The 20544-nt window shown below is 35.9% G+C and overlaps 1 protein-coding gene across 1 annotated transcript in view; it reads left to right on the plus strand.

The window, feature by feature from the left end:
• LOC143032252 (CD109 antigen-like) overlaps window positions 1-16043 on the plus strand; it is a 400363-nt gene extending 384320 nt beyond the window's left edge. The window contains exons 24-28 of the mRNA XM_076196723.1: window positions 4916-5148; window positions 5310-5471; window positions 7743-8111; window positions 9069-9177; window positions 13213-16043. Coding sequence (XP_076052838.1) covers window positions 4916-5148; window positions 5310-5471; window positions 7743-8111; window positions 9069-9177; window positions 13213-13415 — 1076 coding nt within the window. The 3' untranslated portion in view covers window positions 13416-16043. The remainder of the gene's footprint in view (window positions 1-4915; window positions 5149-5309; window positions 5472-7742; window positions 8112-9068; window positions 9178-13212) is intronic.
• Window positions 16044-20544: the final 4501 nt, after the last annotated feature.

Below are 20544 nucleotides of genomic sequence, written 5' to 3' on the forward strand. Positions count from 1 at the left end.
TGTTCCATGTATTTATCGCTCTGTGTGGGAAACTGTTCCTTTTCAAGTTTTTTCTATAACTATCCTTTTTCAATTTTTTTCCGTGTCCTCTTGTTTTACCGTTGTCCCACATTAATAGGTCGTTCCTGTCTAAAACTTCCATTCCTTTCATTATTCTGTAGATAGTTAGCAAATCTCCTCTTTCTCTTCTTTGTTCCAGAGTTGGTAGGTTCAATTTGGATAGTCTTTGCTCATATGTTAGTTCGGCGAGTGTCGGTGCTAGTTTTGTTGTCGCTCTTTGTAATCTTTCTAGTTTCTTAATATTCTTTTTGGTACTGGGTGTCCAAAGTGATGCTGCATACTCGAGTTTTGGTCTTATTAGTGTAGTAAGTATTTTCCTTATCATTTCTTCGTCCATATAGGTAAATGCCACTTTGATTGCTCTCAATAAGTTGTAGGTTTCTCCGAACATCTTGTTTATATGCTTATCTGGTTTCATGTCCTTTCCAATCATCACTCCAAGATCTTTTTCATAGTTTGTTTTATTTATTTTTTCTTCCCCAATTCTGTAATCTTTTGATATTCTATTTTTACTCTTTCCAAATTCCATTATGCTGCATTTCTTAATATTGAATTTTACTTCCCATTTTTTAGTCCAATTCCATATTGTGTCCAGATCTTGTTGCAATGAGTTGCAGTCCTCTTCCGTTTTTACCTTCTTAAGTAATTTTGCATCATCTGCAAATTTTTTTATATAGCACTCCACGCCTTCATTCATGTCATTAACGTATACAGCGAACATGATCGGTGCCAGTACTGATCCTTGCGGGACCCCGCTTTTTACTTCTTCCCAGTTGGAGAATTTTTCTCTAATTACAACTCTCATTTTCCTCCCAATCAGAAAGTCTTTCATCCATTCCAATAATTTTCCTCTGATGCCACCTTTTGACTCTATCTTATTTATTAGTTTCCTATGAGGTACCTTATCGAATGCCTTTTGCAGGTCCAGAAAAGCACAGTCTGCCCATCCATCTCTTTCTTCTATTATGTCTACTAATCTTGAGTAAAAACAAATCAGATTTGTTGTACAGGATCTCCCTTGTCTAAATCCAAATTGATTTGGGTTCAGTATAGATTTTTCTTCCAGGTACTTAACCCATCTGTTTTTTATCACTCTTTCACAAATTTTTGCTATTGTGCTTGTTAGTGAGACCGGTCTGTAGTTAGATGGATCTTCCTTATCACCTCCCTTATAAATTGGTACAATGTTTGCTTTTTTCCAGTCCAATGGTACTTTTCCTTCTTTAATTGATGATTTAATTATATCATATATTTTGTCAGTTAATTCTTCCATGCATTCTTTCAGTATCCAGTTTGCTATTCCGTCTGGGCCATGTGATTTTCTGACATCCAGGGTTTTAATTTGATCACTGATTTCTTTTTGTGTTACGTTTATTTCTTTCATTGCTGGGGATAATTCTCTCTAACTTCACTGTTAGGCGAGTTTTCTATTGTGAATACTGATCTGAAGTGGTTGTTCATTATTTCAGCCATTTCCAGTTCTTCTGTAAATTCTTTTTTATCTTGGCGCAGTTTTTCTATTTCTTGTTTGTTTTTCAGTTTTCCATTTACATATTTGTAAAATAGTTTGGGTTCTTCTTTATATTTGTCTATTATCTTTTTTTCGTAATTTCTCTTTTCATCTCTGCGTATTTTTACATATTCGTTTCTTAGTTTGATGTATGTTTGCCATTTGCTTTGTTTCTTATCTCTTTTACATTTTTTTCCAAGCTGTCCCTTTTTTCCTTTGCTTCACTACATCTTTTGTTGTACCAGTTCTTTATGTATGCCTTTTCCATTTTTTGTTGTGGTACAAATTTGTCCACTCCTTCATTATAAATTTCTTTTAGTATGTTCCATTTTTCTTCTATCCCTGTATCTTCGTTTTAGAATTTTTCCCAGTTTGCATTGCGAAAGAATGTTTTAAGTTTCTCAAAGTTTGTTTTGTTATACATGGGTCTTCCTATTCTATGTTTAACATTTTTGCTTTGGTCTGGTTGTTCTTTCAATTCCATTTCTATTAGTACATGGTCACTTTTTCCTATCGGAGTTTTGTAAATAATATTATCGATTATCTCAGGTTCTGTTGTAAGTATTAAGTCCAATATTGAGGGTTCTTCATTTCTTCTATATCTAGTATTTTCTCTAACCCACTGGGTCATTGTGTGTTCAATGGTCAAGTCAAGGAGTACATTGCCCCAGTGTTTCTCTCTCCCTTTCACTGTCATATCTTCCCAGCATATTTCTTTTGAATTAAAGTCACCCATAATTACTGTATTTCCTCCATCCTTCAGTGTTTCAATTAGTTCTTCCTTTGTATCATCTAGTAACTCAGTGTGATCCCTCTCTGACCAGGTTTGTGTCTTAGGAGGTACATATACCACTGCAAATTTTCTTTTCTTCATTTTTTTACCTTCGACTTATACTATAATTGATTCTACATTATTTTTTCCTTCAGTTATTTTTGTTACAGTTAAATCTTTCTTGGCCAAAATTAGAACTCCTCCGCCCTGTTTGTTCTTTCTATTCTTTGTCCAACAGTTGTATTCTCCTTGTCCCACAGTGTGGGGTGTTAGTATGAACTTTAATTTGGTTTCTACAATTCCCATTATGTCTGGTTTTTCTAATACTAGATAATCATTTAATTCGTTTATTCCTGAGATTATTCCGTCTATATTTGTGTAAGCTATTTTTAGTTTCCTTTCTCCTCCTCCCCTTCTGTCTTCTTTGTTTCCATTTTCTCTATGTACTTTTTCCTCAGCCTCATGTCTATCACTCTCCAAAAAAACTCCTTTTCTTTTTCAGTTCTATTCTCATTCCTTTCATTTGCCTCATTCCTAAGTTCCTTTTCTTTCTCTTTTTCTTCCTCACTCATTTCTTTTTTGATCCATATATTTTTGTACTGTTCACTATTTGCTAGTCTCATTGTTCTAGTTAAAATTTCTTCTACACTTGATTGCGATCTAAGTTTTACTTTTAATGGTCTATATAGCTTATCTTTAGAGTACTTGCCCATTCTATGAGTTTCCTCGATTTCTCTGTCCCAGCCTAACTCATCTGTTTGTAACTCCTTTAGTATTTCTTTGGCAATCTCTTTTTCTTCCTTTTCCCTCTGGTATTTTGGTACATTGTGCTTTTCTTTAATGCCATAGATACATATTTTTCTATCCACTGTGTCCCTAACTAGGTTACTTTTCTCTTTAATAACCTGAATTACAGTTTCTTTTGTATTATCTTTTACTTGTTGTTCCATTATTTTCTTTAAAGATATTTCCTGACTTTCCTTCTCAATTTTCCACTGTTTTTTGATTTCCTGTAGGTCGTTCTCCCTAATTCTTTCCTCCACCTTTTCGGTCACTTCCTTCATTTGACTTTTGATTTCTCGTTTCAGAACCTCGTTCCTACTATTATCCTCACTTTTCAACCTCTCATTCTCACCCTTAAGCTGTTTTAATTCTTTTTTCAACTCGTCTATCTCCCTATTGTTTTCCTCGTTGGCTTTCCTTAGGTTCGATACTTCCTGGTACATCATCTTATATTCGCTTTTAAGTTCTAATAGTTCGTCTACGATATCACTTAGATCTCTACTCCTCATTATGTTCCTGTATCTGGGTTCTCTGTCATTTTCTATTCTTAATAATCCATTTCCTTCCCTTTCAAACCCAGAAAATCTACTTACGTCTAGTCTTTGATATTCTCTTGGTGTTGAAGCGAAGCATAATTTTTTTCTCACTACTACTAGTGGAGTTTCGATTTTAGTTTCCTCCAGGCTTCTTTTAGTTGCGTCCTTGGATTTAGGGGTTTCCATTTTTAAGAACAATAAAAAAAAATGAAAAAAGAAAGTAACGGAGATACAAATTCGACCTACATTGTTTCACCACGAATGCACAGCTTACCACTCCGCGTATAAACAAAAAGGCCGCCGCTGATCGTTTGTTGTTTATATTTTCGCTCGTAAGCCAGCGCTCCGAAAATGCGTGTTGCTCCAACCGTGTCCGACCGATGTGCTCAAGTAATTATGGAGCTGACATGAAGAACATCCCTTTGGGATGCATCATTTTCTCATCCATTAATAACCAATCTCCATTTACTCAGGCTATCTTTTGCACTCTTTCTTCTCAAAAGACATTCTTCTTACATCCAGTGCTCTCATCACCCCATCCATACACCTCATCCTTAGTCACCCACTTGCTCTTTTATTGTACAGTACATGAAAATATCTTTCGAATTACAGTTATTTTCTGTTTAAAACTGATTTTGTAATAGTTTAAGATCATATTACCTTCAAATTTTGTGTACGATCTTCATTTAACTGCTTTTGCTTGCAGATGTAAGAAAACCAGTAATATTCTTTGCTTTTTCAGTATTTTAAGAGGAACAGTACTTGTAATTTTTCCCTTTATTTTGACTTTTTCTTTCTATTCAGTATTGCTTAGTAACTTCCTTCAAATACTGTTGCTTGCAGACTGAAGAAATCCAGGAAAATTCTTTGCTTTCTAGTATTCTAATAGTAGTGATACTCCTATTTTTTAAGTTTTATTTATTTAATTATTGTTTCTTTTTTGGTCTGGATTGTATAGTAACTATTGAATTGCTGTTGTTTGCAGATCAAAGAAGCCTGGTAATATTCTTTTTTTATTAATATTCTAATAAGAGTAATACTATACTTATTTTTTGCAGACATATTGTTTTGCCTTCTAGCTCTGTGTATTCAGATTATTTTTGAGTTGTGTGTGTTAAGGTGTAAATGTTTTGGCAGCATCCTACACATTGTAAAAAAAAAATGAAATTTACTAATGACTTATGCAGTTATAAGAATCTATATACCTTATATGTGTTTTCAGCCACTGTTATAATTATCTGCTGTTCTTTGCAGTCACATATATATATTGGGGAGAGGATTTAGTCCCATTACCAGCCTATCGTGTTGAATCTCAACGTCCTCATCTACAACCAAGGATTCCTCATCGTCATGACACAGCTAATGTAGCTGCTACAGCTCTAGCTTTACGTGTATATGTTGCAAGAGGTGAAGAAATGATGACACCAGCAATAGTGCGTTGGTTGCATTCTCAGCGAAGCAAAGATGGGGGATGGATGTCTACTCGGGTAAGTTGTTTATTATTTGGTTTTAAAATGAGATATACTTGATGCCATTTCTTCTCAATCAGTTTTCAGAGTCTGGTTTGATAAATATTTAGAATATTAGTTTTAGAATCAGTAGCCTTAGGAACAATGTTATGCAATGAATTATTCATTTTATTTTACAGGACACCCTACTTGCCTGGGAAGCCTTACATGAATACTCTAAGAAAACTAAGACTGCCCAGCGGACTCATCTTACATTAACAATTGAGCCCCTCCATACGCATAATTTTGCAAGGACCTTCTATATTACTCCAGATAACTTCCTTACTCTCCAAACTAACAAGGTATTTTAAATCGAGATTATTTTTCCTTAGCATTACTGGAGGATAAAAGAAAAGAATTAAAGAGCAACAGTCATTTGCCTTCAGAGAACTGCTCTACAAAGTATAGAATTAAGTCAGGTCTCAGGTGGCTCTGTGATAAGTGTGAGAAAAACCTAAGAATAGACACATAAATGGGTTATAATAGTAAGGCTTTATACATATATATACTCAGAGTGATAGATATATGGAACAAAGTAGATGAAAAAATAGTGTATGCAAACACAATACAAGAATTTAAGAACAAACTTGATCTTGCAAGATACAAAAACGGGTCACCACAAGCATAGCTCCCCTTCCCGTATAATACAACTAGGTAAATGCTAGGTAAATATATGTGTGCGTATATATATATATATATATATATATATATATATATATATATATATATATATATATATATATATATTATATATATATATATATATATATATATTTATATATATATACTGACAGATTAATGAAATAGCTCTTCCAACAGGATTCAAACTCTAGGCTATGTGGCACTATAGCATCTTGAGCCTAGTGTGATAGCAACTGTATCACACCATGATACAGTTGGTAGTGCTCAAGGATCAATATGGTATGGTAATAAACAATCTAGGTTTCAAATACTGTAGGTAGAGTTATCTTCATACATATGTATTGTTGTACCATACTGTGCCTTGTTCAGATAACATATACTTGAAGGCAATCCCACACTCTTCTACATGCCCACTCTACCCTAACACTAAAGTCTTCCATAAAGTTTTCCACTGAGGTGGAGGCTTTCCACAGGCTGCAAAACATAATTATTTCAAAGTATGGGAGAGTACTAGTAAAAGCTTAAAAGTTTCTAGAAATTTCTATAAGTACTGAAGAGGGATGGAAGAAAGGGATTTGATGTTCCTTCTTTTTGCACTTCCCTCCCACAAAGAGTTGGTAAAAGTATGCTTTGATTCAGGTGCCCTCCTTCCCTTATAAAGGGATTTAGACCTTTGTATATGTATGAAAGTCTAAATCTTAGGTCGGTAAAATGTCAAAAGGAAGAGAGTTCAGCTCTTTTAGTGGAAAGAAAAACAGATACTGCCTGACATTTCGGTGAGTTTAGTATTGTGTAGTCTTCCAGAGATGGAAGCCAAACAATAAATTTAAATAGTGACAGAAAACAGATATGAATCCAGTGATGTGATAGATGGGAGATACTGAATTTTGAAAGTTAGAAAAGAAGCATTGATAAACCAGGAAACTCTAGACTCCACCTTACCTAGAAGAACTAAATGAGATAAGTCATTAAATGTGAGATGTATTCTCCAAATAAGATCAGTTGAGTTCCCTGTATGGGATCAGTAGCTGAGTTAGGATTAAAACATATTTCAGGCAGGACAGAATGCATGTCACAATCCTCTCAACTTGAGCAACAAATCAATTAGAGGTGTCAACTGAACATATTTATTTGGGTGGGAGTATAAGCCAGTTGACAAATTTCGAGGTTTTCATTTATATAATACCAGTGAAAGTGCAGTATTTTTGAGAGAATTTGCAAGAATTTAGCTACTGACCTAGGCTTTGGAGTTATGGCTGGGCTTCTGCTCTCCCTCTGTCTCCAAACCTAAAAGATACCTCAGTAATGCTATAGGCCTCCTTTAGTGCTAGGCTTGCATTATTTTGAGGTCAATGTTTGGTCTTTAGTAAACTCCTATTAACTGTTTAACCAAGCACCATGGTCAAGGTGAAATGCTTGCATTGACGTGTTTCATGATATTTACATCTCAGGGTTCCCTGCATAATAATACATGTGGGTGGCTGCTACTTTGTGGGAGGTGGTATCATGCGGTGATACCATTATCACCAAAAACAGAATCACCACATGTGTACAATTTAGTTTTGATATTTGGGATCCAAGTTTAAATCCAATGGGTACCTATGGCTACCGCAAGCCTGCCCTGATTTGCTTGAGTACATCAGGCACACTTGCTAGCTTTAGTCACAATTATCTACATCTTGACATAACTTCTTGCCACAATCACAGAACATGTCTTTTCACAGCACATTAAGTTTCATATTTGCCATCTATTTATTTATTTTATATTGGCCAGAGACCATACTCTTTTTTTTTTTCTTTTTTTTTTCTTTTTCTTTCAGCAGAAATTTAATTAATAATTAAATATTTTACATGTATATCAAGTAAAATTTTTTACTCTGTAATCTTTTTTCTTTGACTTATTTCTTTCTTTCCTTCTTTCTTTTTTATAGGTGGAGGCTGATTGGGGTAGCGTGAGAGTCCAGGGAAAGGGGAAAGGCAGTGCTGTTCTTCAGCTCACCTCTAAATTCCATGTATCTGATGAACGCTTCTTAATAACACCACCTACTCAAGCCTTTAGACTTCGAACAAAAGCTGCATGGCATGGTCGCAATGCTTCCAGTATCACTTACAATACATGTGTGCGATGGACCTACAAGGAAACCAGTGAGGAATCTGGTGTGGCAGTGTTGGAAGTAGGAGTTCCTACAGGCTATTCACCAGCTCCAGGACATTTGAATGAATATGTTGCCTCCAGAAAATTACCAACTCTTCGTAGAGGAGATTTTATTGGAGGCAAAGTCATTTTCTACTTTGATCAGGTAAGATTTATGATTATGTTATGGATACTTTGCAAAAATTAACAATGATACTTTGAAATATAAGCAAAGATGCAATACAGTACAGCATTCATTTTCTCCATATAGATTTGCACACACATGTAGGTACAATAGAATAAAGTATTACAGTGAGTGCATTTGAAACAAATTTATGTCACAAACATAAAAGGCAGGTTCAGTGATGGGTACCTGTGTATGGTGATCCTGCAAGATTGACAGCAAAGCTACCAAATATCCGAATCCATCAACCCCCCTTACCTCTATCAGGAAGTGCTAAGACTCAGTCTCTAGACTGGTCTAAGATCTCTATCATATTTAGCTGTATTTCTTACACTTTCACATGTGACTTTCTCTGTCTTGTTCTCTCTTTATCTTGCTCTCCCTTTGTCTTCCTCTCTCTCTCTGTCTTTCTTTCTCTCTGTCTTGCTCTCTCTCTCTCTGTCTTGTTCTTTCTCTGTGTCTTGCTCTCTCTCTCTCTCTCTCTTTCTCATTTATACACTATTTTTCCTTCAATGCTCTAAGATCTCTATCATATTTAGCTGTATTTCTTACACTTTCACATGTGGCTCTCTCTTTCTCTCTCTGTCTTGTTCTCTCTCTATTTTGCTCTCCCTTTGTCTTGCTCTCTATCTCTGTCTTGCTCTCTCTCTCTCTCTCTCTCTCTCTCTCTCTCTCTCTCTCTCTCTCTCTCTCTCTCTCTCTCTTTCTCATTTATACACCATTTTTCCTTCAATGGTGTATAAGCTGAAAATGATATATGTACAATGTAATGTTCATCTGTCTATCTATATACCAAGGGCCTTTTCCTCCCTTACAAAGCAAAGGAGGTAGCCAAGTCGAATGGCCTATACCCACTCCCACCTATTTCATTCCCACCCATTCCACTCCCATCCACCATCCTTTCCTCCCTCTAATGTTCATAACCCTTTTTTTTTTCAGATTGGGTCTGTAAGAGATACATGTGTGCGGTTTTCAGTGGAACGCTGGTTCCCAGTTGCCAACCTAACAAAGATATTGCCAGTTAAAGTGTATGAATATTATACACCAGGTAAGAATTAAATGATCAACATTTTCATAAATTATGACTTGAAATGTTTGCTAGAAAGTGTAAATTATAGTGTATTGTTACCATCATCTGCTAATAGCTTCTCCAAAACTGTCATAACACAAAACAAGAATTTTTTACTTAAGTGTCAGCTCAGTCTTTAATTTCTGTGTGATTTATGTTTCTTTATTCTCCAATTAAGTTGTATGCAGAGTTGACATTTATTTGATTTTGAATAATGTCATAGATATTAAACAGAAATCATCTATTTATAGGCTTCTTCCTCCTTACATGAGGGGTAGCCAAATAGAAACTAATGCATATTGAATAATAACATTGTTTGATTTCAGGTGAAGAAAGCAAAATAAAAGCCTCTAAGATTTACTTCTAGAATTATTTTTATTTTTTTATGAGAAATTCTTAACATACTGTGATTAGTGGATATTGGTGAGATCCTAGCTGCTTTCCATTTGTGGGATCTCTTCCTTTGCCCACACAATTTGGTTCCACCACAAGAAGGTGCACACCATTGGTACCAAGAAATCCAATACTTTGCTTAATATCCCTGGATGTAATAAGGACTGTTGCCTTGAGTTTTCTTGAATGGAAACCTGCAACCCCACAGTGGTTGGCAACAATCCTCAAGCCCTCCTCCCTTGGAGAAAAAGTTTTGGACTTTTGTTTGTGTTGTACTAATGTGGGAATATTTATGTATGGGAACCCCAAGACCTCTATGTCAACTTCTGTTGTATTACCACCATGTTTCTACATAGGAAAAGACGATAACCAATGAATGCTCCTCTCCTCCTGCTTCAACAACCCAGTGACAGAAATATCACTGTAGGAAAACCTGAATAAAGTATGGAACTGGAGTCAGAAATGGGAGATGGACTTCAATATGAAGAAGTGTAGCATAATGGAGTTTGGAAAAAGCAAAAACAGAATATCAGGACAATATAAAATTGGAACCAAGGAGGTAAAGAAGGAGAGATCCGAAAAAGATTTGGTTGTAATTATCTCAAACGACTTGTCCTATGACAAACAGATAAACAAAATAGTTGGAGAATCCTACAACTTGCTAAGATCAATAAAAGTGGCATTTACATATTTGGACAAAGAAATTATTTAAAAAATATTGGTCACACTGATAAGGCATTTACATATTTGGACAAAGAAATTATTAAAAACATATTGGTCACACTGATAAGGCCTAGACTAGAATATGCAGTGACATTGTGGTCACCCAGTACCAAAAAGAATATAAAGAAAATAGAAAGAATCCAGAGAGCAGCAACAAAAATGGCACCTGCACTCGCAAACTTGTCATATGAGGAGAGATTGGCTAAACTAGATTTACCGACTCTGGAGCAAAGAAGAGAGAGAGGTGACCTACTGACCATCTACAGAATCATGAAAGGCACAGAAATACTTGATAGAGAGGACTTGTTAAACTGGGACAGGAGAAACACAAGAGGACATGGAAAGAAAATAAAAAAACATAGCTACAGAAGAGACCGAAGAAAAACAGTTTTCCACATAGAGTGGTAGACACTTGGAACAAACTGGACAAGGAAATAGTGTGCGCAAAAACCATTCATGAGTTTAAAAGCAAACTAGACACTGCAAGATACAAAGGCAGGACACCACGAGCATAGCTCCCCTTCCCGCAAAATACAACTAAGTAAATACACTAATATAACACAAACAATAGTCCAAAGTTTCTTCCTAGGGATATCTTCAGGAGAGCTTAACCACTTCCATACGGTGACGCCTACGTAGGCGTCATGAGGAGCAAGTGGGTACGCGATGATGCCAACATCGGCGTCTTGGTTATATTTATTGTAGTCGTACCTATGTAACCTCCATTCTCTCTAAACTGGCTTCATCATATTTTCTATGGTTATCAAAATTCAAGGGTGAAAGAGAACGAATGATTGAGCATTGACTTTATTTTTTATAATGCGATTATTATGACGAAACATCACACGTCGGGCAGCATTAGCTGCCCGACGTGCAATGTGCCCCGGAGTGAAGAGGTTAAGGATTTTTGACAGGCAGTGCAGGGCTGCAAGATTCCAGTTTGTTAGATTCAAAGCAACAATCATTATTATTATCATTATCGTTTTTCTTATGTCATTGGCTTATGGGAAGAGGAAATAGTGTCAAGGACGGCAGAGTACCAACCCCTTATGGCTGCATCTTTAGGTGGAAGCAAGGGTGTTGATGAGTTTGAAGATGGGTAGCAGGGAGATGATTCTGATGTCTGTCTTGCAGGACCATCATTACTAATCACTGGTCCTGAGCATCCCTGGACATCAACCCAATGGAGAAATCACTCCCATGACACATAAGGATGACACTAATATGCTTGCCATCAGGTCATCACCCAATACTAAAACAATATCAACACCAAACTGGCCTGGTGCCAAACACCAAATTCACCAGGTGCAATCACCACACAGAAGAACATAGAATATATTATCTTACACTGTCCAGCACTCAATCTAATATATTATTTTGCACTGCCTAGCACACAATCTCAAGACATACATACATACATATACCAAGGCTTTTTCCCCCTTACAAGGGAGGTAGCCAAAAAGAAAAAGGCATAAAACCATTTCCACCCATTCCATCCCTAAATACACTCCACTCCCCTCCACCCTCCCTCTCATCTTAGCACCTCCTGGATGATGGGTCATCCCTGCACCTTGTCCACTGCCCTGGGTCAGAGGCAGTGTCGCAAGACACAGCACATCCACAGCAAGGCTACTTCATTAAATCGGCGACCCCCCATAAAATTTCAGTGGTCTATGGTCTTTTCTTTTTGGCTACCTCCCTTGTAAGGGGGAAAAAACCTTTGGTATATGCACATGTATGTATGCACTAAATTAATGGCTATGGTCAGACACCTTGTGGCCACAGATCTCTTGCGAGAGATACAAGACAATGAATAGATTGAATGACAGTCTGCCTTACCACAAAACTCTGATCCATGCAACCCCTACCTTTCCTAAACCCACACTGTTCCTCTCCTAATAACCCTCCCATATGCCTTCCCAACTACACACAAAAACTGATCCTTCTGAAACTACTTTTCACATGTCCCTTTTTCCCTTGTAAAGCAGAACTATACAGGCACTCCTCCAGTCCTCCAGTACTTTACCCTCCCTTAAAAGGAGAAGACGGGGGGAAATCCCTTCAAGCTGCATCAAATTTTTCTCACACATACATATATATATCCATATATATCTTTTTCTTTCTCCAAGATTTTGCATTGAATTGAGAAATGGCAACTTCTCCAATCCTGCTACTACTGTTATATGCCACTGATGTTGAAACAGTCCCACACTAACATAACATAGACAGCAGTCCAATGTTTCTTCCCATAGAGATATATCTGAGGCCCTGAGGGCTGCTTCCAGCCATTATGGAGTTGCAGGTTTCCAGTTGGTGAAAACTAAGGCAACAATTATTAACAGATTTCAGCAAAAGCATTTAGCTTTTCTCATGCTTAATCTTACACTGCCAAACCCAGAAAACAACACTATTTTTCTTCCTTGAGTGATTTATAGGCCAGCCTGGTGGCTGTTGCCAGCTACCTGGTAACTGGTGGTTTTATGCAAGAGAGATCTGGGACAACAGGTTAAATGACAGATTCTTGAACTTTTTTTCCTTTATTTTGGTCATTGTTTTGGAAAGTACCGGTACCTGTATTAGAGTATTCATTAAAAAGAAAAAAAATATATGTATATATCTTAAGTGATTTTTATACCTTGCTTCCTGTTCCAACATCTCCTCCCAGAGATATATATGGGAGAGCCCACTCAACACAGGGGCTGCTGCCAGTCACTATTGGGCAGTATATTTCCGTCAGTGAAACTTGAGGCAGCAATTATTAATCATCATTCCATTTCTAATTTGTTATTACCTAAATTAATGTAAAAAAAAATCTAATGCACTTTATAATGAAGTGTAATATAGGCATCTGCATTTTTTGCTCTGCTTACTTAATTATTTTTTTCTATTTTCTTGCAGATTTGTATGCTGAGGAGTTGGTAGACATGTCTTCAGTTACTCTAGACATTTGTCAAGTGTGTGGGTCCTACCAGTGTCCAAATTGCCCTGTATTATCCTACTACAGCAGTAAGGCCTACACCCCAGCACCCTCAACTATACTCTTCCTATCCCTTCTAGTCACCAGTATCTTCAGCAGTGTGTTCTGCCTATCTCATAGGTGAAAGTGCAGACAGGCTTAGAGTTTTGATTTTGTATATTGATAGATGAAATGATGATGGTTATAATATTTGTATGTGTCTGTGTGTGTATATTTGTGAGTATGTCTGAAAGTTATGTAGTACAATGATTTGTGGGATACTGTTCTTCATTCGATCACAGAATAATTTCTTTCTAATGTGATCAAAGTTTGGGAAATCAATCTTCCACATGAGTAAATATTATGTATCATAGGTCAAATTGTTTGTACTTTTGACTTTTGATTATCACAAGTCAGTCAAGATTTTTACAGGTTGAAACCAAAGCTGAAAAGGATCGAGTCCAAATATTTTAACCAAACAAGCTGTGAATGATAGAAGTCTTTTCTAACTTTAACCAGTGTGTGTTTTACAGTCATTCAGAATAGATATGAATATCAAAGCATAAGAATTATGCAGGAATAAAACCAGAAAAGAAGTCTTTTTATACTAATATTTAAAAAGGAAAGTATATTTTGAGTGCTTTGAAAGATTTCAAAGGGTATTGTAATATATTGTAGGAACCATTGTTTCTAGTCTTGTAACCCATACTGCTCCACCTGCTATGTGAAGTCATATACAGATTTGACACTGTGTATACATGTGTGTAAATGTTCACACATAAAGGATGCAGGTTCTACTGTAACTGTACATTTCATAATGAAGAGTCATGGAATTAAGGACTGTGTCAGTGAATGGCTTACTATGAAAGTAAAAAGCTGTAAAATGTCAACAAATTTAAATATCATCAACACAGTTCAGTGCTCATTAAATTGCTGTATAATTGAAAAAATCATTCATATTCACTGATAAAGATGAAAAATTGTATTACACAGTTTTAGCTTGTCATTTTTATTTCATTAGAATAGGAAAATAGTTATATTTTCAAATCAACACAAGGGTTTATTTAGACTTAGTAATGAATCACTATTTATGATTGTAAATGTCTATGTGTAACTATAAGATTGCTTCCTTTCTAAAACAATTATGTGTGGCATTAACATAATTCTTAAGTTCAATCAAAATTCTCATCACAAGCAAAATTCTAAATCTTGAAGTTGTATGAATTTGTTTGACCTACTTAATGAACCATGTGAGTGGCTAGAATTTATTTTCTCATTTGTGCTTTGTGTGCAAATAATGATATTGTAATTTTTGTTCTATTTTATGAACATTGGGTATTTATTGGTAGACTGACATTCAAAAAGCATCTTCATCACATCTATTACTGTTACTACTTCTTCATCTACAGGTACATCACTAATATATGACTACTACTACTTATACTGCTGCTTCTGGTGTTATGCTTCTATTGCTGTAGGTGTTCTACACTAGAGATTACAAGTCTCCCATCTCTGTAAGAAAAAAGTGCCTCAAACTGTTCTGCTACTTTTAACAGCTCTCCAGATGGTGTGTGTGCATAAGTGTGTATGATTAAACTGTATTTGGATACATGACTGCTGCATGTAAGATGAAGAGAATAAATAGATTATACATGTATATGTCTGCCCTCATACCCAGAAGTGATTATTTAATTGTATATATGTATACTCAACACTTCTTTTTTTGTGGTACTACATGTGAACTTCTGTTTTACATGCAAGTCCAGCTGAGATATGACAGGAAGCTTCTGTGCTAGAAGGTGCTCTCTCTAAATCAGATGTCAGAGTATGTATGTCTGTGTGGCTGTCGTCTGAAACTTGTAGGGACAGAACATTGTCACACTATTCTCTAGAATTGCTCTTACTAATCCCTTTGTCCTTAGATTTTCCCTCTCTACCCAATTTCCTTTTTTCTCTCATTTATTTTTTCATACATATTTTTTCTTTCATTTTTTTCCATTCCCATCTATTCCCTTCTATTTTTCCTTATTTCTAGGAGGCTGAAAGGGGATGACTTGACAGTTCAGCATTTGTAAATCCCATTCATCATTTTGTAAATTACCATACCAAACACTAAGAAGTTTGTAATAAGTGTATAAGAAACCCTGGAAGTACTCCATACTGTAACTGTAAAAAAAAAAAAAAAAACTCGGCTGTTTCAAGATATGTTTTAATTCTTCATTATGTTATAAAACAAGGTCTGAAGACCTCTGTATTTTTACATTTACGGAAGACTGTAGTATTACACACCAAAGTTAATCAACTCATCAGTTTAGTTTGTAGTTTCCAAAAATCTAAAATAGATTGTCACATATTTGTTAGTGTTTTTCTATGTACTAGTTCATCAGAATTTTAATATACATTAGAGCTACAAAAAAATATTAAAAAGACATGATAAAAGGTCACATTCTGAAAAGGGTAAATGGAAATATAGTAAATGATATGTCAACAAACTAATTTGTCAATAAATCCATATACAGTAGTACACTTTTATAATCTTACACAAGTTAACAAAATGTAGAACAAAAGCCAGACATGTGGCAAATTACTAGTCACTGTAACTACCACATTGCATTATTGTGGTGTTAGGCCAATTTGGAAACTTGTTTAAAAACATGATATCCCTCTAATGACCAATAGTTCTTAAGTTTTTATGTGTTGTACATATGGTAAGAGTGAGTATGGTGGTGATGACTGAATTGTAAATTATTAATAAATTTTTGTATGCAAATGATGAACTACTTTTTATAGTCACCTTGACAAACAGTGCTGGAGAAAAAGTATCAACCTTATAGTATATGTAGCAGATTTGTTCAAAGGATCTTGATTGTATATCATATACCTTAATAATCTGAATCTATCTATATACCAAAGGGCTTCTTCTCCCTCATAACAGAGGTAACCAACCAAGGCATGCACCCATCCCACACCCATTAGTTTTCCCTACTCCCAACCTACTGCCTGAGTCAGAAACAATGCAGTTAGACACAGCACATCCACAGCAGGGTCCCACAGCTTAACCTGGTATACCCCCTGATATATGACTTGAAGAATAATGTCAATTAAAGATTATTCCCTAACTTCAAGCATTATCCCTCAGAAACAAATTGTTGCAAAGGTGCTTCATTATCATCATAACATTCTCCCTCACAAACAAATCATCAGCATGTACCAAATTGAACGCTTAATCACTTGTTGTGGTCACATCACTCCAAGTCAGAGGATTTTCCCATAATGAACTCCTGAAGATGAGCCGGAAGTCACCTTTCACGGCCTAAGTGTCAAGGGTTAGGTGTTGAGTATGACAGCTGGTTGTACTTGTGTGATCAGGTATTTTCTGGTGGTGAATCTTTAGCATCTTATTTTCGTTGTCTTTGTGAATCACTTCTGGTGATTCTATAGGTCCAAATGAGGACTTCTCCTCAGGAAGCTTAGGAGGTACTTCAGTATCATCTTGAGTATCATGTTCTCCAGTAAAGGCAAGATGACAGAAAGGAACAGTGAACTCCCTTCCTTCAGGGAAAAGGATGTGTGCATATGATGGGTTTGTATCCAGAAGAGTAACCTCATTGACTAAAGGCTCATACTTGCTTTGATGTACCTGTCCCTTGTAAAGTACCTTCTGATTAGGAATACTGTAGTGAGCCAAGAAGGAGTAGATACTCCAGTGATTGATTTTCTTGGGTAGCCAAACATCCACTAATGACATGTACAGTTGGTTGATGTGGAGAGCAGTGACCAAATTGAGTGAAATGCATCTGGCAGAACACTCGATGACTTGTAGATTCCGTGATCTTAGAGCCACTATCACTTCTCATGATTTTTGCATTGTCTGCAAACATATTGGCATAGTTTGTTGTTCCTTCCATCATGTCATTGATGTATGAATGTATATAGGCATGCCGAATACAGTAAACAACTGACAATATTTGATGATGGTGGATCTTGTCATGTCTTAACAAGGAAACGTAAATAGAAACCTAAAGAACTCATCCACAATGGTAAATTGGTAATGGTTCTTACTAGATGATGGAACAGGTACCTTGAAATCCATATTCAAGTGTTCAAATACATGCATAGCCTTTATAAGTTGGATGTTGTCATGTATTTACCTAATTGTATTTTACAGGATGGGAGCTATGCTCATTGTGACCCATTTTCATATCTCTCCACGTCCAGTTTAGTTTTGAACTCGTGTATAGTTCTGGCATTCACTCTTTCACTGTTCAACCCATTCCAGACATTGATCACTCTGTGCAGGAAACTTCCTTTTCAGATCTCTTCTGTAACTGTCTTTATTTAATTTCTTTGCATGTCCTCTTGTTTCTCTCTTGTCCCATTTTAATAGGTCATCTCTATCAAGAACTTCCATGCCTTTCATAATTTTGAAAATGGTCAACAAGTCACCTCTTTCCCTTCTGCTCTAATGTTGACAGCTGTAATTTCTCCAATCTTTGTTCATATGTTAAATTTGATAGTGTGGGTGCCATCTTTGTCATTACTCTTTGGATTCTTTCTAATTTCCTTGTGTTTTTCTTTGTGCTAGGTGCCCACATTGATATAGCATATTCTAATTTCTGTCTTATCAATGTAACAATTAATTCCTTAACCATCTCCTCATTCATGTAGTCGAAGGCCACTTTCATTGATCTTAATAAATTGTAGGTCTCTCCAAATAACTTGTTTACATGTTTGTCGGGAGTCAAGTCACTTGAGATGATTACTCCTAGGTCCCTCTCTGAGTTTACTTTCTTTACTACTTTGTTTCCCATCACATATTTTCCCGAAACTCTATTTTTGCCTTTTCCACATTCCATTATGTTACATTTCTTGACAAGGAAATGCAAACAGAAACCTAGAGAAGTTGGATGTTGTCATGTCTTGACAAGGAAATGCAAAAGGAAACATAGAGAACCCATCCACAATGGTAAGTAGGTACAAGTTCTTACTAGATGATGGAACAGGTCCCTTGAAGTCCATATTCAGGTGTTCAAATGCAGGTGTAGCCTTTATGATTGTGTTAGTGTTTGAACATACATATTTGGGTTTCAATTCAGCACAAGTGCAGCATGAAGTCACCATTTTATTGACATCCTCAATAGAGTAGGGAATATTTCAACTGCACCACTCCCAGGTGACATAGAGCATTATGCATCTTTGTCAATGTATTGATGGTAACTGAAGAACACACATGAAACAGTGTGTCTGCAGCTATATTCTCTCTCCCTGCTCAATAGATGATACCAAATTTTATATGGAGACAACTCCATTTTAATTTCCACCTAGTGGTCTTGTTGTTCTTGATCCTGGATTTATGTTTAGCACTGAACATGAATGACACTGACTGTTTAGCTGTAATGAGTTGCAAATACTTTCCAATCAACCAATGGCTCCATGTATTCAGAGATTCCACTATTGTATATGCCTCCTTCTCCATTGATGAATGATATAATTCACTGGTATTTAGAGTCCCTGTAGGAGGCTACCTCGTCATGAAAAATAGCTGCCTCACACAGACAAGCCCCTTGCAGGAAGTGAACCTTATATAACAATATAACTGTAACTTTGATGACTGCAGTCGCCGTAATTCTCAGTATATAGGTTCAATTACAACCACCTTGTCTAAAAGAATGACAGCACATTTACAGGATGTGGCTATCCTCCACCACACCAACAACATCCATGAAAACCACACACCAGATAACAATTGGAAACACAAACATCAATTCTTTACCACAAACAAGATAGGAAGAGATTAAGGATGGCTGAATAAGTTTTTATTCCTTTAGAAAAACCTACCATCAACATTAAACTATAACCAGAAGTTTCACTCCCATCTATGAGGAAATCTCACCAGCAACCTATGGGCAACTCGATGGGACTCCATGGGTAGCCACAACTGACATCCTCTCCCAGGGATTCTTCATGGGTACACCCGTCATACTCCATGTATTATTACTGTTCTTGTATTCATGTTATCATAACTTGTATAACTCCTCAAGATGACCCCTGTTTGAGTCGAAAGACGTCTCGAGTAAAGCAACATTGTGTACCTTGAAGAATCTATCAATACCTTGGCCTTTAACTTTCACTCCCTCATTATTCACTGCAATTACAATTTACAATATGGAGTTCAGTATACACACACACACACACACACTTATATATATATATATATATATATATATATATATATATATATATATATATGTATATATATATATATATATATATATATATATATATATATAATGTATATATACATATATATATATATATATATATATATATATATATATATATATATATATATATATATATATATGTATGTATGTATGTATTATTGAAGTCTACAGCACTATTCAATTTGTATGAAGTACTCTTGATATGTCGTATGAGGTGAGTGATATCAACTGGGAGGAGAGGGGAGCAAGAGGCACTGCAGATTCCTGGGGAAATACTCTAAATAACAACTACAAAGTAGCTGATAAGAACACACAAACTTGTCTAGACAAGTCATAATATGGCTTAGAATAGAATGGAGGCCTCCCCATAGAAATCATCAGTAACATTGCTCACCCTCAGACAACCCTGGTTTAGAATCCTCTACAGTGGTGTTAATGGCCAAACCCTTTTGGAAAAAAAAAATATAGGCCTCACCTATGGTACATGACATTTCAGTTCACATAACCAATGAAAGATCTGACAGTGAAAATCAATAAGGAAAATAAACACATTAAAATTAGGCACATGTACCGTCTCTGGACAGTTGAAAACTAATAAATGACGAAACTTTTTTTCGTCCTCCTCTCAGTTGTTTAGAAAAAAAATGGCAGGTACATTATTATTTTTCCTATAAATGCATATATTATGTTCTCAGTCAACAATATTAGATAGGTATTATTCTAAAAGTGCACACCTACGCGATATAGCACTACAAAGTTAAATGTTAATTTTGTAATTTATAATACATCAACGTAATATGCGATTTTCTTGGTGGAAATAAATAACAAAAAGAAAACCTTGCTACAAGCAAATATACTAACGAACGAAGCCGCTAGCATAGGATCGAGACGTCATTTTGTCTGTACAGTGCAGTTACTCAGTTAAACGATGGATATTACGTTGTGCACATGTTGTTCTCCGACTCCAGATGACGTTAATAAGCGATGTTATAAAGGCAATAAGGCTTCCTTGGACTTTCTGAGAGAACACGTTGTTCTGTTGTCGTCAAT

Source organism: Oratosquilla oratoria, chromosome 13, assembly GCF_046742065.1.
Source record: "Oratosquilla oratoria isolate Oo_2021 chromosome 13, ASM4674206v1, whole genome shotgun sequence".
Classification (NCBI taxonomy): domain Eukaryota; kingdom Metazoa; phylum Arthropoda; class Malacostraca; order Stomatopoda; family Squillidae; genus Oratosquilla; species Oratosquilla oratoria.